General features: G+C 51.4%; 1 protein-coding gene across 8 annotated transcripts in view; it reads left to right on the top strand.

Moving 5' to 3' along the window:
• myt1lb (myelin transcription factor 1-like, b) overlaps nt 1–26,025 on the top strand; it is a 110,015-nt gene that overhangs the window by 66,421 nt on the left and 17,569 nt on the right. For all 8 annotated transcript variants that reach the window (XM_036541572.1, XM_036541574.1, XM_036541570.1 and 5 more), the window contains 7 exons: nt 1,985–3,025; nt 8,614–8,748; nt 11,503–11,593; nt 13,641–13,748; nt 14,936–15,150; nt 17,699–17,952; nt 25,056–25,280. In XM_036541572.1, coding sequence (XP_036397465.1) covers nt 1,985–3,025; nt 8,614–8,748; nt 11,503–11,593; nt 13,641–13,748; nt 14,936–15,150; nt 17,699–17,952; nt 25,056–25,280 — 2,069 coding nt within the window. The remainder of the gene's footprint in view (nt 1–1,984; nt 3,026–8,613; nt 8,749–11,502; nt 11,594–13,640; nt 13,749–14,935; nt 15,151–17,698; nt 17,953–25,055; nt 25,281–26,025) is intronic.

Here is a 26,025-nt window from a genome sequence, read left to right as displayed (position 1 = left end):
AGAAATAATTGGAAATGTGGTTACAGTTTATATACTTATTTCTACACCCTTACATGTGAGACCTTCACATTCTTTTTTCTCCATCCCGTATTTTCCTTTTGATATTCTGCTTATGAGAGTGATCTTTACAGATAAAGCTTTTGTGTTTAGGGAACGCCGACGCCTTTCAACTTTTGTTAATTAATGCCTTACCGTCGAGGATTACTGCTTGCCGGTGCCTTGTGAAGCATTTTCTTTTCTTTTCGCCTGAAATCAAAGCGGTATTTATTATTGTATTTTATGATTTTTGAAGCTCCTGGTATTTCGATTGTTTGCGGTGCTGGAATGCGAGCCACGCGTTTGCCACCAGCGTGAGCGATGCGTTCCTGATGGCTCGGGGCGGAGAGGCGAGAGGGGCTGTTGGAGGAATTCCAGAAATGAATGCATGAAATTACTGGCATTAGGAGTTCAATAACCTTCCTCAGTCTGCCTGACTCCGCTTAATGATGAAAGCGGTTTAAAAGAATCAGTTGATTGGACAGTAAGACCCGGCTGTGACCACAGTGAACAACAGCAGACATTAATAAGAGCACTGGAATTACAGAGTGGATCATCTGAATCTATTTTGTTACATTTGTTTAGATTAAAGCACGCAATACTGTAGAAATGCGTGCTGTTTTGGTTTAGTTGTCACTGTTGCTGTTCTGTTTCACGATTCTCAAGATATTTAAAGTAGCGTCATCAGAGGGGATATATTTGGGGACGTTTGCTTAGAACTAGCTCGATCCCCACAGACAAAGACTCATTTGCATACATAATTCACACCCAAACCACAATGGAGAAACTCAAATCTTTGCATATCTTTGATGAAAAAATGAGCATTTAAAAATCCCTCCATTATTAACAGCACTGAAGGTAAGACAATGTCTAATAATTTTCAGTGGAAGACAGTTTTAAGTAGATATTTTACCTGTGTGCTGTAAACAGAGGTATGGATACAGAGAACAGAAACAGGGAAACACAGTTCGGTTGAACATTGAGGTCGTTGTGCATTCCCGTGCTGTCGGGAAACCTCATTCCTTATAGCCCTGGCGCAACTGATTGCATATCAAACCCTTGATTTTCTAGAAAAAAAAACACACTTAAACACATTCTGGATGAACCTATCATTGAAGTGCTCTCGAATGCTAATCACAGGTAATGTCATTGCTGCGTACATTACTATGGACGCACAGGAAAATAGCAGCAGTAATCAGTAAAGATGAAACAGCCACCCGGAGTGTGATCACTTTGTCTCCTTCAGTCTCTGTGTTTTCATAGACTTCAAGTTCACTTCCGTAAGGACAACTGCACATAGAATGCAAAGGCAATAATTATTTATAAATCTCAAACAATTAACTATCCATCTGTATCAAGAGCTAGCGTGCAGTGGTAGAGAGAGGGAAAGCCACACACACACACAAGACCTCTGGTGGTACCAAGGTCATGCGTGCCTGCAGAAACTCAAGGAGAATGGAAACCACGATTCATGGGCCAGGTACACTGATGTGCAGTTTACCTGATGAATGTTGTGTTGTGTGTATAGCGTTACTTAATCAGAAGTTACTTACCATCTGTGTAGAAACAGTCATCTGTTCTCACAGGGTGAGTCCTCATTGCACGGATTTTATTGCTCGATGTCGGTACTTAACATTATTTTAAGAACCTCCCCTGAAGTTCTTCCACCTGGAAAAGCTACTTTATACACCTCAGTGGCAGCCACAGAGGGCACATATCAGGAACCTTCGAGTAGCTTTGTGCTTTAAGCGCGGATGCAGTCTTTCAGTCAACAAACGGTGGGTAAAGACAGTAAACATTGATATTATTGGATAGGGAAATGCGAAGATTTCCTAAGAAATCTAATAAAGACAGACTGAGCATGTCCGATGTTGACGGAAATCTGATTTGCCGGGCGAAAATAAAATCACGGCAATCGAATTACGCTTTGTTCCTTCTCCTTCGACAGAGGACGAGCAGAGGGACGGCGGCTACCAGAAGTCCAGCCAGGCGGCGGAGAAGGACGACAACAACAACGACGAGTACGACAACTACGACGAGCTGGTGGCCAAGTCGCTGCTCAACCTGGGCAAGATCGCCGAGGACGCGGCCTACCGCGCCATGACCGAGTCGGAGATGAACAGCAACTCGTCCAACAGCGCCGAGGAGGAGGAAGACGAGGAGGGCGAAAAGGAAGCGAGGAAAGGCGAGCTGAGCCTGGACATGGACAGCGACGTGGTGCGGGAGACGGTGGACTCCCTCAAGCTGCTGGCGCAGGGCCACGGCGCCGTGCTCTCCGACAACCTCAACGGGCGGAGCTACCTGGACGGTGCGGGGGACTCCACGGACGATGGGGGCGGAGGGGGCGGGCGCAACGGAGGCCCCGCCCAGACCAAACCCACCAGCAACGGGCAGGTGGAGGAGAGCGACGAGGAGGTGTGTCTCAGCAGCCTGGAGTGCCTGCGGAACCAGTGCTTCGACCTGGCCCGCAAGCTGAGCGAGACGCAGCCGGCCGACCAGGGCCCCCCCTCGCAGCAGCAGCTGCAGCAGCACCCCCACGCCCTGCCCCTGTCCAACCCCTCCCACCCGCCGGCCTACAGCGACTGCCAGCCAAGCCCGGAGGAACGCCGCACGCTGGAGCGCAACTACTCGGACATGGTGAACCTGATGAAGCTGGAGGAGCAGCTGAGCCCACGTTCCAAGGCCTTCCCCAGCTGCGCCCAGGACGGCGGCTACCGCGAGCGTGACCGCGACGAGGACACCACCTCTGTCGCCTCCGACCGCTCCGAGGAGGTCTTCGACATGACCAAGGGCAACCTGTCCCTGCTGGAGAAGGCCATCGCCCTGGAGTCCGAGCGGGCCAAGGCCATGCGGGACAAGATGGCGTCGGAGGCGGCGTCCCGGCGGGACGGCCAGCGGCTCCACGACGAGCAGGGCGGCCGGCAGAGCTGCGCCGAGGACCGCAAGGCCCGGATGCAGGATGGCATGAAGAAGCCGTACTACCCGAAAGGTGAGCGCCCGCGCCCCCTGCTGGCCATGCACTGAACACGCGCCCGTTCAAACCCCAAAAACGGTGAGAGGAAGAACGTTGTTAAAAATTCAGTAGCGATCTCGTACATGAAATGTCGCATTTCTGATGTTGCACTGATATTGCTCTGGTGTTTTAAACAGTATAACACCACTCTCTACAGCTGTGTGTATCAGGCATGCCCTTACAGTGCTGTCCCTCTGTCACTGCCGTGTCTTTTTTAAAATGCCACACTTAAATCCTCTCTGGTGTAACAGCAGGGGGTTGAGAGTGGGGTCCTCTTTAAAAAAGGGATCCACACTGGCAGAGACACGACCCCACGGTGACCCCAGCGACAAGCTTTTTCAGCCAGTTTCGAGAATTCACATCCCGGCGCAGGCGGTGGCAGCTTACGCGCTGAAAATAGGCCACCGCGGCGGCGTCAGAAGCCTGTCAGGCATAAGTAACGGCAATCTGCCCGGCCGGTTAGGGCCGGCAAATCTCATCACCAGGAGACAGGCCGTGCACGGCTGCCTGCTTTTAAACCCTGGGAAGGACTCTGCAGAAACCGTAAACCTCGGCACTGGAGTCGAACCGAGTACACACGAACGGGAGCTCTTTTAACAGTGAAAACGCCCTGCACGCCTCTCTGTGTTGGGCTTTCCAAAGAGAGAGAGAAAAAAAAAAAACGTTTTAATGTCAACAAATTAGGGGGAGATTTTCTTGCTTTCCATGTTAGCTCTTGAACTCAAATTTAGCAGGAGGTTTATTTCCTGTATCTTGGTGCAGCAGCTACCCCCTGCTGCCGCCACGGCGCAGTCTCTTGGTATGCAGCTTTTTTCGTGAGCTGCTGCAGAGGCCTGCCTCTGAAGGGAAGTGTGTCGGAGATGAGAAAAGGTAACCCTTCCTGCTGCCAGAATACCAAAGCTACCGGGAAAGACCTGGCTGCTTTTACCTGCTCTAAATACACTTTGCTTACATGTCTTAGCTACTCAGGCAGAATCTTAAAAGGTGCAACCTCGATCTGAAAAAGCAGGTTGTGTTTAAAATGGCTGGGGTTGGCGGTCCAGTGTGTGTGTGTGTGTGTGTGTGTGTGTGTGTGTGTGTGTGTGTGTGTGTGTGCGCGTGCGTGTGTGTGTGTGTGTGCGATATGTTTGTGTATGTGCATGCACACATGTGAGTTTGTGTGTGTGTGTGTGTGTGTGTGTGTGTGCGTGTGCGTGCACATGTACATATGTGTGTATGTGCGCTTATATGTATGAGTTTGTGACGGGGGTGGTGTTGATGCAGGTTGGGACTAAGTCCATCACTACTGAAGGAAAGGTCCCTTGAATGCACAGTGTCTCTGTCTGCACCACCTCTTCCTCCTGTGTAAACAGACAGTGGACAGTGGGCATTTCCAATAAGCTGGTATCCAAATACTCTGTGGCTCCACGATCGAATATTCAAATAACCTCACTTTTCTCCCCCAAAGCAAAGTATGAAACTCCATTTCTCCTTGTGTAAATAATGACTCACTGCAAAGATATCTGCATTCACCCACACTCTCAGGCAGGAAAATTAATAATGTAAATTCATTTTATGTTATTTTATGCAGGGTTCCTAGGCTCTCCTTCATGTATATGCATCAGAGAGAATAAAACCCTGGATTTTGCTTCATTTTTTCCTGTCAAGTTATTATTATTAGGTTGTCAGCCGTTTGAATATTGAGCCAAGTTATCATTCCATGTTCAGTTGGTCAAATGTTCAAACAATCAAAGTCTCATCCCTAACATACACACAGGAACATACACAGATAACATATTCATACACAAAGAACACAAATGCACTCGTGCACATGGACACACAAACACGCACACACGAACACACACAAACACAGACAGACACACACACACACACACACACACACACACACACAGATGCATGCACCTGTGCACACAAATGAGCGAATGAGTGAACAAACCAATTTCCCAGCTGCACCGCCGTTATTCCTGTAATTAAAAGGTGACTCTGTGAGTCGTGCACAAGGCGAATCCCCAAAGCGGTTTGGCAGGTCACTCTTAAGCACCGTGCACCTGTTTTGGAAGACACGACAGGGCGGAAAAAAAGATCAGCAAACGCAGAGAAATGCTGAGAAGCAGCGTCTCACCTGTGTGGCAACAGCTCTCTAGATCAAACGATTGCATTTAAATACCTCTCGCTTAAGAGCTACCGTGCAACCGAACGGCGTCTGGTGGCCCCATCGCAACGCTTGCAAAATCACTATCCAGAACTTTCTCCGCCGTTGTCCCCTGATGGTGGAATGAACTTCCACACTTCATCCATTCTGCCGAGTCCCTCTCTGTCTTCAAGAAACATCTGAAGACACAGCTCTTCTCCTCTCAACTGAACACCTGAAACACTACCCCCTAAAGGAATTTCTCATGTCTCAAAACTGTTTCCTACTAAACTATAAAATAAAGTAATCTAATGCTTTAACAGACTTGTTATCTCTACCAGCTAGCTTGTACCTTGCCTGGCCAATCATTGAAACCTGGTCATGCAGCGCTTCTAACATTGTTGACTCTTTATGGTTTTTTTGCCTGTGTTGTACTCTACCTCATTTGTAAGCTGCTTTGGATAAAAGCGTCTGCCAAATGAATAAATGTGAATGTAAGAAAGAGCGCATACAAGCGTTCTGGGATGGTGCACGGACACCAGTTTCTCCACATGTGACGCACGTGCGGAGGTCTCACGGGCGAGGGGGCAGGCCGCAGCTGGGTGGCGATAGCGTCTCATTCCCAGGCTACGTGGGACGGAGGGCGTACGGGTGGGGAGGCGTTGGGCCGGGGGCCGGAGGCTTCATGATTTATAAAATTATAATGGCGTGACAGTTATTGAAGAAGGCCCTCTTGCCTAAAGAAGCGGAGACTCAGGGAGGGAAATTGAGCAGCATCAGAATGAGCGATAACGGACGACAGGGCCACTGACTGCACATTAATTATCTCGAGATGGTAAGGTAATGGAAACCATTTGCTATGCAAAGCGCGGTCTGTCCAGAGCCACAATCAATATCTATTGCTTTCTAATCTGCATTCCACTTGGCCTGCTTCCCTTCGCCTTGAAGCAGAGGAGTGTGTGTGTGTGTGTGTGTGTGTGTGTGTGTGTGTGTGTACTGCCGGTGTTTGTGCGTGCGTCTGTGTTTGTGTCTGTGTGTGTGTCTGTGTTTGTGTGTGTGTGTGTGTGTGTGTGTGTGCGTGCGTGCGTGTGTGGGCAGTGCTAGGTCCACCAAAATGCCCATTGAGAGTCTGTTTTTTTTCCTTCAGTGCACATCACAGTTTTTGACCTTAAACATAGAAAACAGGCACACGCAGCTGTCTCTTTTATTACAGGTGATACTGCACAGGCGTCCTTTCTGCCTCACCAAAAGGGCTTTTGTATTTGTGTATAACAAGTCTGGTTTCCCGCTGTTAGCAGATGCTGCAGCCCAACACAGGAGAATGCATCTCATCTATGCCAAAGAGTGAAGGAAGAAATTTCACTCTCAGCAAGGGTCTCCCAACAGCTAGAGAGGGGTTAGCCAGTGCTGGGTCTTCCTTACTCTAATATGCCCACTTGATGATTATGCAAAGCAATCAGCAGCAGGTTCATGACATGTAGTCACTTTATAGGATAGCTTTTAAGCCTTTTATGCTTCTATTTCAAGCTCACAAGCCTCTACTGACATATAGCCTCGCCACTGTGAAATAAATAGTGTGTTAGAAGAAACGGGACCACAGTGAAGCAGCTCCACCCCACAAGCCCCCAGCCCAATACATCACGGTCAGGGCAGTCCAAAATATGATAGGGAATATGAGGATATTTTATTATGAAATTTGGGGGTTGGGGAAAAACCCCCTCGGCCTCCCCACCCCTCCCCAATTCACAGACAGTAAAAATCCCATCATTCCCTGCTTCGTCCTCCGCTGCCGCACGTTTGACTTTCACCTTGTGTCTGTTTACAACCCCCCCCCCCCCCCCCCCCCCCAGGCCCCCGTCCCCTGTCCCCCGTCTGCCTGCCCCTGGTCTTCCTGTTTTGAGTGTTATCGTTCTTCAGGAGCTGAAGGATGAGGGGAGCAGGTTACACCCCCTTTTTAAATTTTAATCTGCCGCAGGCTGGCGAGTGCCTGTCTCTCCTGCCCTCTGTGCCGGGGTGGGGGGAGTGGGGGGTGGAGGGGGGAGTGTTGTGTCTGTCACATCAGGAGGAGGCGCGGGGAGTGGGAGGGGGGGCGGCAGGGCGGGGGGGTGCGTCTCGTCCGCAGCCGGATCAATAGGGAAGAGACAGCAGGTGAATTGTGAGCAGTCGGCACCGTGCCATCACGCCTGCAGGATCACCCCAAAGTCAAATGTCACCTGCCTGCAGCCGCTGCCCGAGCAGAGGGCTGATCTGCTGCCTGCTACAGCTGGGAGAGAGAGATAAAGGACAGAGTCACCACGCTGCTCCACCCTCGGTGCCCCTTGTCTCCCCCTCAGAACAGGCCTCTGATCTGTGCTGAGAATATTCATACATTTTGGACAAAAAACGTAGCGTGCTCGTATTTGTAGTTTTACATGTGCTTGTCCTTGCACGAATTTCATGCTCAGTGGGATACATGTGCGCGCAGCCAGCATGTAAAACCAGGCCAACGGCCCCGTTCTCTTACCGCACACAAACCGCAGCTGCCCTTGACGCTAGAGGAAGCAAAGGATCATGGGAAGGACGGGCTGGGCATGTAGACCTGGAACTTTGAGTGGTTTGGAGAAGGGGGGTTTTGTAATGGGCCCCAATGGGCAGATCACGCTTCTCAGGTGTTTCTGTCAGGTAATGGGCAGGGAATCGTTCATAACGATGTGAAACCTGAACAATCACCCAGACAACCCTCCGCCCCCCCACCCCCAGCCACCCCCCGCCCCTGTGCTGCTGGGGTTGCACTCCTAACGCACCGCAGAGGCGTATCCCTGGGGCGGAAAGCGGGCATGGAGGAGACAGAGGCGATAGTCACGCTCAGATACAGTGACAACGCTTCCGATAAGCCTCACACGCCTCCTTATTTCCGCCTTATCTCCATCTCTCTTTTTTCTCTTTCTTTTTTTTTTTGGGAAACATGAAATTACATATTGCTCCCACCGAGAATTAACTCCTTTGGGGACTCACACTGGAAAAGTGCAAGATGGAAGTTTTCCCAATATAATTATGGGTCATGAGTTTTGGGTCAGGACAACCAATTCGCATTGACTGGCCCCACCGTGTTTCCTGACGCCCCTAATGCGCCCCCAGTGGACTTCGGGGATTCCGTTGTTTAAGAGCGACCCCCACAGGTACCAAGGAACAGCCCCCCCGGAGGAGATGGATGCTCTGTTTCTATGGCAACGCCTTACCTCACCTCACCTAACCGAAACCCCCCCCCCCCACCCCCACCCACACAACCTGTGTCCCAGAGGGCCACGGTGCGTTGTCTCTCTCTCTCCTCACTTGGCGGCCCCGCACTCCTGGCCCTGCTGATAAGGTTGCCATGGCGACAGGCAGCCCGTACCCGCGCTGACGACACGTTCTGCTCACTGCGCGCGTGTGTGTGTGTGTTTTTTTTTCGCAGATTCCTCGCGGGCAGAGAAGAAGGAGAGCCGGTGCCCCACGCCGGGATGTGACGGGACAGGTCACGTGACGGGGCTGTACCCCCACCACCGGAGCCTGTCGGGGTGTCCCCACAAAGACAGGGTACCGCCAGAAAGTAAGCAAGCAGCGTGGGGCTCGCCTCCCACCCAAACCCCAGCCCCTCACCCCCTCTCGTTTGCCTGCCTTTTTTCTTATCGTTCACGTGACGTGGTTTCCTGTGTCGTCCTGCCCTCTCAGCTCTGAAGCAGGGGCTGCTGGGAGTCCTCCTGCTCCAGCCTCCTCTCACTCTGCATGGGCTGGTCTTTTTGGCTCAGCAGTTTTGTTTTTTTGTTATTTAATCAGGGACCGCCAGCCAGCACCTGTGTCTGCTGCTCTCCTACGTGGTTCGCGTCTGCATGGCAATTTGCATGGTTCCCAACTCATGTTCGACCCAACACCCACACTCACAACAGCTAGGGCTGTCAACTGAGGGAAAGATTCAGCAGACGGATCTCTACCTCAACCCCACTCTCGTCTGAGTAACTATTCCACTTCTTTCTCACACTGATAACTCCCAGCACAGGTCTGCTCACAGTCGCTATTGACGGCAAGTTAAAAACATCTATGACATACAAATTTCACCCCTGTTCAATTAAATCTACTCGGATAAACACTAATTTGTGGTGGCGATAGACATGAACCCCTGAAAGGTTAGTGATTGTGTCTGGTCCACCCCCCCGGCCACGGCAAAGGCCTCGACCAGAAACAGACCCCGTTTCCACACTGTTCACCCCGGCGTTTACCGCCCTTCCACAGACCCCAGTCAGGCTTCCTCCTCTCTGACATCCTCCCAGGTGCCCGTGGGGCGGGCTAAAAGTTCAGATCGATTCGGACCGACGCTGCGGTCGAAGCTCCGCATTCGACGAAAGTTAGTTTACCCAGAGGGCTCTGCTTCAAAGGAGCGTGCATAGCCCGAGGCCGTGCAGGCGCATCACGAGGACCACCTCTCAACCACAACCTGCAGTGGCAGGTGGAGAGCCTGACTACTCAAACAGCACCAATGGCTCTGTCTGAAATAAACTCAGGGAAAAGGTTTGATTGGACGCACCTGCTTAGCATTTACCGAGCATGTGCTGTCAATCACTGGCTCGTTTTCTCCCACCATAGACCATAGTCTAGTTTCTGGCTAAGTAGATTGCATTACATTATTGTCATTTATTAGACACTCTTATCCAGAGCGACTTTCACAGGTCACAATTTTTACACATTATGCATTAGTACCACTGGATATTTACGGAGGCAATTCTGGGTTAAGTTCCTTGGCCAAGGGTGCAGCAGCAGTGGCCCAGCAGGGAATCGATCCGGCAACCTTTCAGTTATGAGCCCTGCTCCTTACCAGTAAGATACACTGCCACCCCAGCGTGTGGCCATGTGGTCAGTCTCTCACGCTCGTCTGTATCAAATGTCTGGGCAAGCCTGATAAGCCTCAGTCTCAGGCGCTGGACGTGACTTTAACAGACCAGCATGCACTGTGTGTCCCCTCTGTTGGCCCTCTGTCACGCAGGTTTCTGAGGTCACTGTTTCTCACACACACACACACACACACACACACACACACACACACACACACACACACACACACAGACACCGTTTTTAATGCCACATAAAGGTGACCTGGAATGGGTGTGGAGGAATATTGACAGGCTTCTGCTTAAAAATGCATTATCTGCAACCGAGCAGCCACCGACCAAGTTACTCCCTGTCGATTCGCGGCCAATAAATCTCCCCAGAAAAGACTCCTTCGCCCCGCATGGAGCAGAGCACGTTCGTCACGCGTCCCCTGCCTGCAGAAATTGCCTTAACGAAATGCAAAACCCCTCTTTCTTGTCTCGCTGAGCGGACAACGTAATTCTTAATGCGGCGTCTTCGTTTAATGTAGAATTCAAGACATATGAAGGTGTCTCCAGGGAAATATCTAAAAAAAAAAATGACAGCTAAATTATGTTTCTTTTTGAAAAGCCCTGGATATTTTTGGGATTTAAAACCTTTAATTGCTGCAAAGGGCCTTTCTCTTACCGTCAGAATGTTTAACCTGGAAGGGGGATCCCGAATCGGCGAACACCACAGTGAATTTAATCATTAGCGCTAATTAGCATTTGCGTGGGCGTTTGGTCTTTCGGATTTCACCCGAACGCTGTGAGCTCGTGTTTTCCCGGCCCACGTTTGGGGCGCCTTCGACCACCCTGAGGGGGTGATGTTCTGCAGCGTTTTCGGAGTCAGGTAGCCGCGCTGACACCGAGAGCGGTGAGAAACACTCTGCGTGCGGTCACATGACAGGGTCTGTCCAATTAAGTGTGCCAGGCTCTAAACAATAAGCAGGGACCTGGAGAGGATGGGGGGGGGGGGGGGTTAGAGTTTAAGTAGGCAATGATGATGAAACAGGCTGAGGGATGCGCTGTTAGCGAGAGGGCTGAAGCTGCTCCAACCCCCCGCCCTCCACCCCCCTGACAAACAGCCCTCTGCACATCCACAGATCGTTAACGTAATTGGTGTCATGCGAAAGGAACGAGGGAAGCTCGACACACAAGTAAATAGGTGGTGCTCACGTTCAACGAGCGCGAGTGAGTCAAAGACATGGTCCACCATTATGGGATAAAGCCCTCCATCAGTCCAGCATGATCCATTGATTTTCTTCTTTTTTTGTTGGCGTTGTCTGTTGTAAGCGTAAGGTGCAGTGTTTTCCGTTGGATGTCGCCTGCATGCCCCGAGATCTTTTCACAAAGCGGTCTCCTGCTTGAGCTTAATGATGATGGTGCTAATGCTAATGGAAAGGAATAGCTCAGCCCAGGGACTCCTAACCCTCCCTGTCTCTCGCTCTCTGTCTGTCAAGTTCTTGCAATGTATGAAAATGTTCTTAAGTGCCCTACGCCTGGCTGCACGGGACGAGGCCATGTCAATAGCAACAGGAATTCCCATCGGAGGTGAGTCCCTGCCCCCCCCCCCCTTTCCCGCCCACACGCCCCCCTCCCTCTGTGTTCGGCCTCGCCTTTTCTTTCAGTTTCCATCTGACGCCTCGGCGGCCGTTTGAGTTTCGTCCACCTGTTATTTTTTCGGGGATCAATCCCTGACCCCCTCCCCCCCATGCCCCTGTCTGTGGGTTATGTTTCTTTGCTGTGGAGGCATCTATGCTGGGTCACTGACACGGGACCTGAAGATTCTCCCAGTGACATCGTTGTGGCAGTTGCTTGTTTCCATGGGCCACGGTCTCTCTAGTGATACTTTGACCTGAAGGTCTGTCGTCCTCAAACCACCCGGCTTCCTCCCAGTAGAAAAGCCAGCCTGGAGAATCACCACACTCACAGGCCCCAGATGTCGTACCACGCATCTGAGGTCCAATTGGCCTGACTACTGCGGCCACACAACGACACCATAATAATTCCTTCAAAGTTCATACATTACCAATACTCCTTACAGAACTCCACAGGTTTGAAAAATGGTTAAATAAGCTCCAGATTAAAACAGCAGTTTCAGAGAGCCATCCTGCTCTGTGCAGTGCCAGACAGCCTCAGTACCTGCAGCAGAGAAGGAACTGGAGAAGGGGGAAAAAAAAGCTGTTAGTGCCTTTGCGACGGAAGGTTCTGGAAGAGCTGCAGACGCAGGAAGGCTGTCACGCGCGGCAGATGCCGTGTGACACATGGCCCGGCGGCTGCCATTAGCACCTCCCCCAACACCTCGGCTGGGGAGTGCGTACAGTGCTGACCTGGGGAGCACGGGCACACAAGCCCCCCCCCACAGACACCGCCACCGCCACCCTGATGGGCTCACGGGAGGAGGAGCCGTGGCCCCCGCGGCACACACCTGCACCCCCTCTCTCCACACGCACACACACGAACACATGCACACACACAGACGTGCAAGCCTCTCTGCCTGGGGCTGTTGCAGGCCACAGTGTGTGGAGCTCCTCTGGAGGGACCCAGGCTCACAGTGCAGGTGTTAGGAGTGCTGGTGAGGAAAAAAATAAAAACGGGAAATAAACGTGTCAGTTTGTCCTCACGCTATCGCCATGGAAACCTGAATGACAGCCTGACCATCAGTCACAGAGAGAGAGGGAAAGGGGGTAGGGGGAGAGAAGGAAGAAGAGAAAAGGAGGAGAGATATAACGCTAATAAAATATTTTGAGTTGGGGGGAGAGAGATAGAGAGGGGCACTGTGGGATATTTTAAGGCTGAAACAGACGTAAGGGAGAGGGATAGAAAGAGGTATTGTGGGATATTTTGAGGCTGAAATTGAGAGTTAGGGGTTGAGGGGTAGAGAGAGGCATTGTCGGATATTTTGAGGCTGAAATTGAGAGGTAAGGGAGAGGGATAGAGAGAGGCATTGTGGGATATTTTGAGGCTGAAATTGAGAGGTAAGGGAGAGGGATAGAGAGAGGCATTGTGGGATATTTTGAGGCTGAAATTGAGGGGTAAGGGAGAGGGATAGAGAGAGCCATTGTGGGATATTTTGAAGCTCAGCATCTTAAGGCCCCTACAGCGTCATTCACACATTCCTCTCTGAAACAGCCGTCGTTTTCAGACATGAGAGTGAGAATTCTTTAAAAGCCAAACACCCTGAAACACACAAGCTGACATCTGCCAGCCTTTGGTTTGGGTTCATCAACACATTAGCCTAATTTAAACAACAAAATCACGCTCTAACAATGTAACAGGCAACAATGGAACAGCATCAAACAGCACGTTTTAAGAGACGACAGAGACAATCTTGTGCGACTACCCAGATAACACCTGCCGTTTTCAGCTCCTGTCTTGATTTTTTTCTCCATCCAGTTCATCTACCACATGCCTCTGTGTCCCATCACTGTGATTCAGCTATAAGAGGATTTTTTGTGTGTCGGGGGGGGGGGGGGGGGGGTTGTCTGCATTCAGGGGCTCTGGAGGGTGCAGTGTGTCGGGGAGCGTATCTGAGTGACAGCCAGTTATCTGGCCTCAGCAGCGCCCTGTCGACTGAACCGTGCGAATGTTGTTGCAGCCTCTCGGGGTGCCCCATCGCAGCTGCGGAGAAGCTGGCCAAGGCCCAGGAGAAACACCAGAGCTGCGATGGAAGCAAGTCCAACCAGGCTTCTGACCGCGTGCTGAGGTACCAAAACCCCCCCCTCCACCCCACCCCTGCCCCTCCGCCTCCGCCCCTGCCACCTGTCTGCAGCCCAACGCCCCCCCCCGCAAGATTCACCGGGACAGTGCTGCTGAGAGCGTCAGTCCACTGTGCCAGTGTTTCCCTGTTCATTTTAATACCACAGACACAGCACTGAAACTCTGCACCAGAAAGTCACCGTTTGGAGAGAACAGGAAAAAGAAAAGGATTACTCACCCAGGTGTTCTTTAATTAAAGAAATATTTATTACGGCATTATGAGAATGATGCCATTCATCTATCTAATGTATCACTCTTCCAAGCCGTTGGGTAACGTTCCTTCATCTGTACTATAGTGTTTTCCAACTTTCAAATGAGTCCAGTCATCAAAGCTTCAACCTGCTTTTGGGGTTTTTCTTTGCAGCAGCTATGGTTAGTTAAGCTCTTATGGCTGTAAAGGTTTACCTTTTCATTTTGGGGTGGTTGCACAGGAAAATACAGCAATGCATCCGTTGTCCTTTTGTCGTCACAAAGTGCACCCTGGTGGTTGAGTTGAGAATAGCAGCAGCGTGAACGTTTCTCATGTTTTTGTACAGCTTCCACTGCTAGCAGTTGAGCAGTTTCCCTGTCCTCCCCCAGTTTACTGGATTCAGTGCCCCCGCTTTACCTTATTAGCGGCTCTGAAGCCATTGTGAGATTCACTGCACATGTGCAGTAAGCATATTTTTTCACTGGGTTCCATTATATCACACTTGTTAATGATAACAAAGGGTGACATGAAACTTCCTTAAAAATAGTCCTTAAAATTCTTATTGTCTTTAATCGTTCTATTGTAGTTGTATTGTTAATCCTAAATGTTCCTAATAATCCCATTGTTCTTAATAGACCTTAAACAACATTTAGATATAGTTTTATCATTGCAGATGTCCATGGAGAAAGAGTGGTGCCTTTTGACCCTCAAAAGATGGCACCCTGTGACATCAAAATCGGGTGCCACCCCAAGTCCAGTTTTTTCTTGTCTAGTATACCTCTTGAGGACTAGATTAAAACTTTGTAAGACTTTGTTCATGTTTTTGTGGCAAGTGTCTTGTATCTGAATTTTAAGTATGAGACTAACCAGAGCGCCCCCTTGTGGTGGAGTGGAACGCGACGACCTGCAGAGCCTTCACCCCCCCGGCTGGCTTTATTTTCCAGGCCCATGTGCTTTGTGAAGCAGCTGGAGATCCCTCAGTACGGCTACAAGAACAACGTGTCCACCACCACCCCGCGCTCCAACCTGGCCAAGGAGCTGGAGAAGTACTCCAAGACCACGTTCGACTACAACAACTACGACAACCACCATGTGTACGGCAAGCGAGCGATCGCACCCAAGGTGCAAGGCCGGGACGGCTCTCCCAAGGGATACGACGGTACAGAACCCCCCGCTCCCCACCGTGAAATGAGTCAGTCACAGTTTACGTAACGCGGCACACGGCCTCACCCCCCCGACCCCCCCCCCCCCCCCCCCCGCTTCAGCTGCTGCTTCTCGTTATCCTCACCTCCCTGGCCGGGAGAGAGGTAGCCCTGCTGCACAGATAACACGCGCAGCTCAAACGCCGTGACGCACAGGAGGGAAAAAAAAACAGACAGACTGCTTCACTCGTGCGAGCTCATTCATCTCACCATTCATTTCACCCCTCTATCAAAGGCAGGGATGTACAAGGGCATTACAGCTGTGTAACCAGCTCCTTATAACCGCACACTGGATAAATGCATATAAAAAATATATCCTGTTTTATTGCATCGGAAACTGTTGCTACATGCGTACTACGTGCGTACTCTAGTTAAGTGCATAACCTCACAATTAGCAGTTTTCAGGCTGACCGCGCACACATAGGTGCAAAGACACCAAATGGGTTTGCATGTGTATGTAATACAGTGAAGAATCTCTACAATGCAAGACTTTCAGCTTACAACGGCGAGGACGTTAACATTTAAATTAGGGCTCCCGCGTGGCTCGGTAAGTTGAGGCACTCACTCTGAGTGCAGACTAAGCCCTGTAGCCCGGGTTTGAGCCCAGCTGTGTCATTAGCTGACAAAGACCAGGATCCCATAAGGAGAGGGGCGGGTTTGTGGGCAGGGTTTCCCTGCCTCTCTGCTCTCCGGCATCCTATGAGCTGCTGCGATGATGTCAGTGGAGCCGCGCCTATCCCCAGTCGGTGTTTGCCCCACTGTGGTGCACTCCCTCAAGCCTGTTGTGCAGAGACAAGCCTGATACGCATCTGGTTATTCCAGAATCAGGCTGCAAAGGCGTAAAAAAACATTTTAAAAAATTCGAAGAGAATTTGATAAACACAAACTGCTAATGACTTTGGTCACTCGCAATAAAGATAACAAAACAGCTGTCAGTTACCTTTTGTTATCGCTAATATTTAACAAAGTTAATTTATCTCCGTCCCCCTGCACCGCGAGACCAAACACAATCAGCCGGTCTGTTCCTGCCTCTGTTTATTGCAGATATTTCAGTCTGTTCGGCGGTGCATCCGGCATCCTCCTCCTGTCCCGCAGTAATAATCCGAGGAGCTGTGCCGAGCACAGGAGCTGTTGACTCAGATGTGGCCCTTCCCCTGCCAGTTGCTAATTATTGCTGTGCTCCATCGCGCCACCCCCACCCCCACCCCCTGCCCCCCCCCCGCCTCGTAGCCCTCCCCAGCCCTGCCTTGTGTGAAGATGCTTTTAATAGGCTGTGTGTCTCCAGCTCGCAGTATGGATTCCAGGAGCTGCCACTTTGATGGCAGCAGCTCGTTGTCCCTGTGTCACAGTGCATCTCTCTCTCTCACCTTGCAGCCGTCGCTCTCTCTCTATCTCTCTCTCTGTCTCTCTCTCTTTCTCTCTCTCTCTGCCTCTCTCTCTCTCTCTCTGTCTCTCTCTCTCTCTCTCTCTGCCTCTCTCTCTCTCTCTCTCTCTCTCTCTCTCTCTCTCTCTGCCTCTCCCTCTCTCTGTCTCTCTCTCTCTCTCTCTCTCTGCCTCTCCCCCTCTCTGTCTCTCTCTCTCTGTCTCTCTCTCTCTCTCTCTCTGCCTCTCCCTCTCTCTGTCTCTCTCTCTCTCTCTCTCTGCCTCTCCCTCTCTCTGTCTCTCTCTCTCTCTCTCTCTGCCTCTCCCTCTCTCTGTCTCAGCTCATGGTGGAGCTGCAGAAGCCAGGCAGTGTGACTGGCATCACACCCTGTCTCTCTCTGGTGTGCTCCTGTCCGTCTGTCTGTTTTTCTGTCTGCATATCTATTTGCAGATAGAATCTGTTTATATAGTTAATATGTGTTCATCTATTTATCTATGCGTCTGTCTATCTATATGTCCATCTATACATCTATCTGTACATCTGTGTGACTGTCTATGTGTCTTCTGTCTAAAAAGCTTTCCATCTAAATTGATATCTGCCTGTCTAAATTTGTATTTATATAAATATAAATCTATATCTATCCGTCCATCTGTCTGTCCTGTCCTGTCAATGTCTGTCTGTCTGTGTGTCTGTCTCTCTGTCCTGGTGTCTCTCTGTCCTGGTGTCTGTCTGTCCTGGTGTCTCTCTGTCCTGGTGTCTGTCTGTCTGTGTGTCTGTCTCTCTGTCCTGGTGTCTCTCTCCTGCTTGTGTGTCAGACCGTGAGTGTTTTATTGTAAGGGCCCGGCTGCTCTTCTGTGTTACTGGATGTAGCTGTATATCAGCCTGCCCGTGTGGCAGACAGACCCTTCCCAGCTCGCCTGTGTGCGTACCTCACAGCTGCTCCATCTTCCTGCTCTGTCATTCATGAGATTTACTGTATGCAGCCGCATTGGAAAGAGCCTGCCTTGACTTCTTCTCTGCCTGCGTGTGTGTGTGTGTGTGTGTGTGTGTGTGTGTGTATGTGTGTGCGTGTGTGTGTGTGTGTGTGTGTGTGCGTGTGTATGTGTGTGTGTATGTATATGTGCGTGTGTGTGTATCTGCAGCTAAGCGGTACTGTAAGAACTCGAGCTCGGCCAGCAGCACGACGAGCAGCTACGCTCCCAGCAGCAGCAGCAGCAGCATGAGCTGTGGGGGCGGCGGCAGCAGCGCCAGCAGCACCTGCAGCAAGAGCAGCTTCGACTACACGCACGACATGGAGGCGGCGCACATGGCGGCTACCGCCATCCTCAACCTGTCCACGCGCTGCCGAGAGATGCCCCAGAGCCTGAGCGGCAAGCCACAGGACATGTGCTCGCGGGTACGCCCTGCGTCTGTCTGTCTGTCTGACTCACTCTCTCTCCAACTCCCTCTGTCTGTCTTTCTCTCTCTCTCCCTCTCTCTGTCTGTCTCTCTCTCTCTCTCCCTCTCTCTGTCTGTCTGCCTCTGTCTCTCTCTCCCTCCCCCCCCTCTCTCTGTCTGTCTCTCTCTCTCCAACTCCCTCTGTCTGTCTGTCTCTGTCTCTCTCTCCCTCCCCCCCCTCTCTGTCTGTCTCTGTCTCTCTCTCCCTCCCTCCCTCTGTCTCTCTCTCCCTCCCTCCCTTTGTCTGCCTCTCACTCTCCCCCTCCCTCCCTCTGTCTGTCTGTCTCTGTCTCTCTCTCTCACTCCCTCTGTCTGTCTCTGTCTCTCTCTCCCTCCCCCCCTCTCTCTGTCTGTCTCTGTCTCTCTCTCCCTCCCTCCCTCTGTCTCTCTCTCCCTCCCTCCCTTTGTCTGCCTCTCACTCTCCCCCTCCCTCCCTCTGTCTGTCTGTCTCTGTCTCTCTCTCTCACTCCCTCTGTATGTCTGTCTGTTACACACACCATCTATGTATATCCTCTCGCTTTCTCTGTCTCTCTCACTCCCTCTCACTTTTTCTCCTTGTACATCTGTCTCTCATACTTTCTCAGCATCTGTGTGGGTCCTTCTTTCCCTTTCTCTTTCTGTCTCTCTCCTTCTCTCCATCTCTCTCCCTTTATCTCTCTCTGTCTATCTCCCTCTATCTCTCTCTCCCTCTGTCTGTCTCCTTCTCTCTGATGGACCACATGTTTTGTGTTGTCCCAGTTGTGGGAGGTCCTCAGTAGGATGCTGCTGTCTGATTGGCCAGGTGGCTGATGATGATGCTTCGGTGGGAGGGGCTGAGGTAGCGCAGTGTTATGTAAGGCCGGCTGGTAGCCGGCTGTAAGCGGGGTCGGGCCCGCCGTCGGCCGGCGAGGCTTTCAGAGCGGATTCTCCTCGCTCGGTTTGGTTCTACTCCCCAGCACCTCTGCTGAGGGGTCGGTCTGTGTGTGTGTGTGTGTGTGTGTGTGTGCCCACACGGATGTTATCAAACAAATTCAAACACAGACGAATCCAGGCCAACCGTAGCTGCTGGAACACTGAGCTGCTAGCGATGTTCTGGTAATAACAGAAACGCCAGACATCGCAGGCTTTTCCGCGGCAATCGTTTCACACACAGATAAAAGGGGCTCGGTCTCCAGGATTGCTGTCATTGGCGGCCCTGTGAATAATGATAAGTTAGGCCGATAAGGGACTTAGGGACGCGCGCGGCCCCTTTTAGGAAGATTGCTATTACTGTATTTTGGCTACAGAGGCTGTAGGTGCCTGTTTCTCAGGATCAGATAGGAGAGGGTGCAGTATCAGTGCGCGGCGAGCCGAACGTGCCGTTTATGAGAGATAAAGCGGCGTATCTGCGTTTCATCAGCAGAAATAAGCCCATCCTGTAAATGTGGAAGCGACGCGGGGAAAGGACTCACGCCGCCACCGCTGCTGTTGACAGCCGGGATAATTCCCTTCTCCCGAATGGCTGCGGAGGTGCGTGGAGCAGTCGGGAACGCCCCCGGGCAAGGGACTTCCTGTCCCCCTTCTGTCCCCTCGCCCCATTATTACTCTGTCAGCTTTCGACGGACTGGAGTCGAAAGATCAGGTGGAAAGGGGCTGCCGCAGACTTTCATCTCCCTAACCCCCCACCCCCACCCCTTTCCCTCGTTTTCTCTCTGGGTTCTTGCTCGCTGTTCTGGCTACCCTTTTTCTCTCTGTCCCTGTCTCTGCGTTTCTGTCCTCTCTCTGTCTCTCTCTTTCTCAGCAGTTCTCTAACTGTCTGTCACTCTGACAGCCTCTGTTTTTCTCTCTCTTCCTCTCTGCCTCCATCTCAGTGTCTGTGTCCGTCTGTCGCACTGCCTGTCAGCATGTCCCCTCTCTCTCTCTCCCTCTCGAGCTCTCTCTCGCGCTCTCCCTCTCTCTCTCTCTCTCACTCTCTCTCTCTCCCTCTCCCTCTGTCTCTCCCTCTCTCTCTCTCTCTCTCTCTCTCTCCCTCTCCCTCTCTCTCTCTCTCCCTCTCTCTCTCTCTCTGTCTCTCTCTCTCACTCTCTCTCTCTCTCTCTAAATATTTCAGACTCATGCTCTCCCTCTCTGTCTCTCGGTGTCTCACCCTGTTTCTCTCTTCCTTTGTATGTGTGACTGACTCTCTCCCTCTCTCTCTCTCTTTTCCTTTCATTCTCAAATTCAAATCCAAGTGTGCTGCACTGGTGGGATAATAGCAGTACAGTATTGCTAGAGCAATTCATTCATGCTTAGTGTTAGCCTTGAGAACAAAATAAAAGTCAGTCTTTTCGGCCTCTCTTTGGCTGAGAAGCAGTAACCATCTATCTGTTTCTGATTCCTAAAATTTTAAATTCACATTGTGCTTTACTGGAATGACTTGGCAGTACGGTTAACCTTACACATCTCCAAAGCGGCCAGTGGTTATGGTGCCAATAGTTTATATATTGATGGACGGAACGATAATAAGAAACACACTCTGAAACGAAATATATTATAATACATTCAGAAATATGTTGTTCAGCCCGAGAAGTTGTTGTCAGTCTGTTTAAAATATATTCATGCAAAGCAAAAATATACTGCAGTATACCAAAATGGCAATAATTTACATGTTTTAGAGATATCAGTCGAGCTAAAAATATTCTCTATATATTTTTTGTATGGGCTGACACAAGGAGGAAAAAGAACTACTTCATGAAACAACAAACATGTTAAAAATAAATTGTAAAATGAATATAATAAATCTGAGATATATTCTGTTGCTCTCTATCTCTCTTTCTGTTTTTGGGGTTTGCCCATCAGCTGAGCTGAGTGGGGAGTCTGAGCTCAGGGATAAAGGGGTGATGGACAGAGAGAGAGATAGGGAGAGAGCGGGAAGGAGGGAGAGGGATAGAGGGAGAGAGAGAGAAGGAGGATTATTTTAAGAGAGGAGGAGGATGGTGGAAGTAATGTGGTGCAACAGCGGGCAGTCTCCTCCCCCTAGACGGGGGGTCTAAGTGGGCCCCTACCCTCCCTCACCTAATTAGATCTGAAGGGCCTGCCTCCTGCCCGGGAAGGCCAAGGGCGCTGGCCAGAGAGACCCGCATCTCCATCAGGCCCTGCCTGCCTCTGCACAGCCCGTACCCGGGAGAAAGGGCCCAAACGAGGGCTACTGGCAGCCCATCAGCGGCGGTCCGGGCCAGAGCGGTGTGCGCCAGCTAGCCGCTGACGTCACCCTCACCCTTGCCCAGGACGCAGGTCCCGGTGTTAGACCAGGCCTCCGTTCGTCACGCCCATCCGGCGCGGCTGATTGGCTGCTGGCGCGCTGCAGTGGCACTGTTCCGGAAAACCGGACTCACTGTGACGGGCGTTTCCTCCTCCGGCCGCTGATCCCTTGCACCACAAGCGCACGGCAGGCCGGAGGGCCGGATGTGACCGGCCTCAGCAAATCACATCAGGGCAGCAGGCACCCTTCTTCCGGGACGCTGCTGATTAACTGTTCTTTAAGCACACAGAGCACACAATACAAAAGCCAGCTTTGCCTTCGTCACCGGCGAATTCAATAAGCATGACTTTGTTCCTGAACAACGTGGCATCACATTTCATGAAGGGAACTGGAGTAATTTCGCATGTATGGATGGAGAAGGAGAAAGTAAAACCCTTCTCTGAAAGCGCACAGGGTTGACAGAAAAAGGGGGTTTCAGTGAGCAGGCTTATAATTGGCTGTCCCCTCAGGGGGCAGGCTGTTGATTGGCTGTCGCCCTCAGTGAGCAGCTGCTGTCTATGAAAAGACAGATACTGCAGTGCCTTCATGCCCCTGTGACTCCCTTCCCATAACAGAGAAAGGAAGTGAGGACAAATCTCCAGCTTGACCTCTCTGCCATGTGACCAATTGCAAAAGGCTGGAGAAACGGAATCCTACTTTTGATTGGCTCCTGAAAGCAAAGAGGAGAGATTGCACGCATCCAGCTATCTTGTCCTGCCATGAAGATGCTCTCTGATTAAAAAAAAATCTTTGATTACTTTACATCAGCTCATCAGACATTCTTATCCAGAGTTATTTAATTAAGTTGAAATGTTTAAATGTTATCCATTTATGCATCTGGATATTTACTGAGGCAATTCGGGTACCTTGCCCAAAGGTAGAACAGCAGTGCTCTATGGAGGAATCAAATCAGCAGCAAACCCTGGTCCTTATCACCATGCCCCCCTTCCGTGGTCCTGGGAGGAAGATTTTCTTTCAGGGGCGCATGGAGGAAATGCAGTGGTGAAAATGGAGAAATGAAATCCAGGCGGGTTGTGAGAGAGCGAGGGGATACAATTCGTGAGTCACCCCCATTCTCACACAGAGCCTTGGTGAACGGGTCTGTCGGTTTAAACCTCGCCCTCTGTCGATGCGCGGGATTTTCCCCCCGCGTCACGCACAACTGTACGGGGATCTCCTGCAGTAATGAGAGACAGCTTGGCTCTGGGGAGCGTCAGGTAGAATCAGCGTTCAAGAGGACTTTCCTTCTGCGGGAGGGGCAGGGGTGTCGGGGTGCGGGGGGGGGGGGGGGGGGGGGGGGGGGGCTCCCCGAGGCGAGTCATATTCGTCTGTGTCGGCGGACACCCCTGCAACTGAGCCGCTCCGACAGGCAGCTAATCACGAAAAAAAGAAGGAGATGGGGAACGAAAAATGTCAAGAAACACAATTAGTTCTGGGAGTAAATGGGAATTCCATCGCGTGTGTCGGCCGGGGACAGTCTGTTCAGTGAGCTCAGAGTTTCAGAAGCCTGCGTGCCGGGGACGGGGTTGACGCGACCGGGGGGGGGGGGGGCTCGACTGTAGCCCCCACCCCCCCCACACCCCGCCAGCAGGCAGCGCTGAGATGAGGCACGCAGCCGCTCTCGTGAGAGGGCCATCCTCTCTGTCGCTGTCCGCTGAGATGAGAGTCAGTTTGAAGCCGAATTCCCCTGCAAGCAGAGGGGGAGCTGCAGCTGAAAGATTGCGACAGTGGGCTGTCAGTTGCTCCACATCGCTCGTACTGCAGGGGCGGGTGTGGGGGGGGGGGGGGGGGGGGGTTGGCCAGGGAGGCTCCAGAATCACAGTGGCTGGGTTGGCAAGGAGTTCAGAGGATGTGTCACGTGTGTGTGTGTGTGTGTGTGTGTGTGTGTGTGTGTGTGTGTGTGTGTGTGTGTGTGTGAGACTCTGTCACTACCAGCAGTCTGCAACCCAGCAGCAGCACTGCATCGCCTGGCCTGTCTCTCCTCTCTTTCCTCTCCCCTCTCTCCTCTCCCCTCTCTCCTCTCCCCTCTTTCCTCTCCCCTCTCCCCTCTCTCCTCTCCCCTCTCTCCTCTCCCCTCTCTCCTCTCTCCTCTCCCCTCTCTCCTCTGTCCCTTTGTACCTGAGTTTAAACTCACACAAACACACAAAGCAGGTGGAGCAGACTGGTGCAGTGCAGAGTGGAGAGCAGAGAGAGAGGGAGAGCAGTGTGGAGAGCAGAGAGAGAGGGAGAGAGCAGTGTGGAGAGCAGAGAAAGGAGAGCAGAGTGGAGAGCAGAGAGAGAGGGAGAGCAGTGTGGAGAGCAGAGAGAGAGGGAGAGCAGTGTGGAGAGCAGAGAAAGGAGAGCAGAGTGGAGAGCAGAGAGAGAGGGAGAGCAGTGTGGAGAGCAGAGAGAGAGGGAGAGAGCAGTGTGGAGAGCAGAGAGAGAGGGAGAGCAGTGTGGAGAGCAGAGAGAGGGAGAGCAGTGTGGAGAGCAGAGAGAGAGGGAGAGAGCAGTGTGGAGAGCAGAGAGAGAGGGAGAGAGCAGTGTGGAGAGCAGAGAGAGAGGGAGAGAGGGAGAGAGCAGTGTGGAGAACAGAGAGAGAGGGAGAGAGGGAGAGCAGTGTGGAGAGCAGAGAGAGGGAGAGAGCAGTGTGGAGAGCAGAGAGAGAGGGAGAGAGCAGTGTGGAGAGCAGAGAGAGAGGGAGAGAGCAGTGTGGAGAGCAGAGAAAGGAGAGCAGTGTGGAGAGCAGAGAGAGAGGGAGAGCAGTGTGGAGAGCAGAGAGAGGGAGCAGAGTGGAGAGCAGAGAGAGAGGGAGAGCAGTGTGGAGAGCAGAGAGAGAGGGAGAGAGGGAGAGAGCAGTGTGGAGAACAGAGAGAGAGGGAGAGAGGGAGAGCAGTGTGGAGAGCAGAGAGAGGGAGAGAGCAGTGTGGAGAGCAGAGTGAGGGAGAGCAGTGTGGAGAACAGAGAGAGAAGGAGAGCAGTGTGGAGAGCAGAGAGAGGGAGCAGAGTGGAGAGCAGAGAGAGGGAGAGCAGTGTGGAGAACAGAGAGAGAGGGAGAGCAGTGTGGAGAACAGAGAGAGGGAGAGCAGTGTGGAGAGCAGAGAGAGGGAGAGCAGTGTGGAGAACAGAGAGAGAGGGAGAGCAGTCCAGGTGTGTCACAGTATGTTTCTGCCCACCATAACCTGAGGGACAGTGAGTAACCACCAATCATTAATCTATAGCCATATAGCTATATTTAATCACTGCATGTTCCTTGATTTGGATTTGTAGCAATTATATAATTCTTCCTTTTTTCTTTCTCGCTTGCAAATATGTATGTGAGTGTACATATGTATATGTGCCTGTTATATGCTTTGGAATTATTTGCAGAAAAATAAAGCGAATTTGAATTTGAACATTTGAACAGAGGGAGAACGCATTGAGACACAAGAGTGGACAGTGGAGAGAACAGGGAGAGACCGAGAGCTGAGCGGAGAAGAGAAAGAGAAAAGAGACGGAGACTGGAGAGAGAGCACGGAGGACGACACAGAGACAGCAGAGAGAGAAGGAGAGTAGATCAGAGAGAGAACGGAGAGGACCCAGAGCTGGAAACTGATACAGAGTGGAGGGAGACAGAGAGAACAGAGAGAACAAATTTAAGTTTGAATTTGAGAACCTCAGAGCTGGAAGCTGAAAGAGAGTGGAAGGAGACACAGAGGAAAACAGAGGGAGAGAGAAGGAAGGGAAAGAGAGCAGACAGAGAACAGAGAGAGCAGCCTCAGAGCTGAAAGCTGAAAGAGGGAGTGTTGGGAGACGCGGAGAAAAGAGCGCGTGCAATGATCCCGCGTCTCGTGCCTCCCCTCCAGAACCCGGACGTGGAGGTGGATGAGAACGGCACGCTGGACCTGAGTATGAAGCAGCGGGGCGGGCGGGAGGGCAGCTGCGCGGTGCTCACCCCGCTGGAGCCCATGTCCCCCCAGCGCCAGGCCCTGCTCAACAGCAGGTGCTACCAGATGAGCGAGACCGACTGCTGGGACCTGCCCGTCGACTACACAAAAATCAAGCGCATCGACGAGGACGACCCCAAAGAGGTGCCTGGCGGGGGGGCGGGGGGATGGGGGTGGGGGGGGGGGGGGCGAGAGCCGCTACTACAAGAGGGAACAGGGTCTTGCTTTCCCAGGCCTTTTTATAAGGCTCTGTGTAATAGTAATATAATAATGAACAGGGAGGTATGAGTCTGTCCTTCAGAGATGCCTGTTTTAAAATGCTTCAAATTGCTGCCTTTGTGCTTTGGTTTGAAATGTTCTGTGAAGGTTTGGATAGATACATACATACATACATACATACATAGATTTAGTTTATTCATAAGTCACATCCTATTCAAAGTCAATATGAACACACATTTAAATGTACTGGCATCTTGGGCTTTCTGATGGGGCCTTTTTTGAATAAATTTGCATGTGAAATAACACCAGCATTTCCAAGCAGAGAGGATGTTTTTATATGATCATGCTCTCTGTGTGTTTTGTGTTTTTTTTTTATTTTATTTCCAGGAGTAATTATGCAAAATACCACATTGCGAGGACATCCCATTTATTTGCACTGCTTGTTAATGAGATGTGTTTTTCAGCCGCCAAATAATTGGTCACTTATTGATGGGGAATGCGTGTTATCACATGGTCCTCCGTGCTTGCGCGCTGATAAAGAGAAAGTGAATGTTTGAGCCCTTTTTTAGACATAGCTGCAGGCTTAAAATGTGAATTTTCCGAAGGCTCCAGCGTCACACAGCCTGCAGTGTTTGCAAGTGGATCTGGGGAAGGGTGTTTGACTTTACTA

This window comes from Megalops cyprinoides, chromosome 12 (genome assembly GCF_013368585.1).
Source record: "Megalops cyprinoides isolate fMegCyp1 chromosome 12, fMegCyp1.pri, whole genome shotgun sequence".
Classification (NCBI taxonomy): domain Eukaryota; kingdom Metazoa; phylum Chordata; class Actinopteri; order Elopiformes; family Megalopidae; genus Megalops; species Megalops cyprinoides.
The sequence above is the reverse complement of the archived record's forward strand: the minus strand, read 5'-3'. Positions and strand labels throughout refer to the sequence as shown.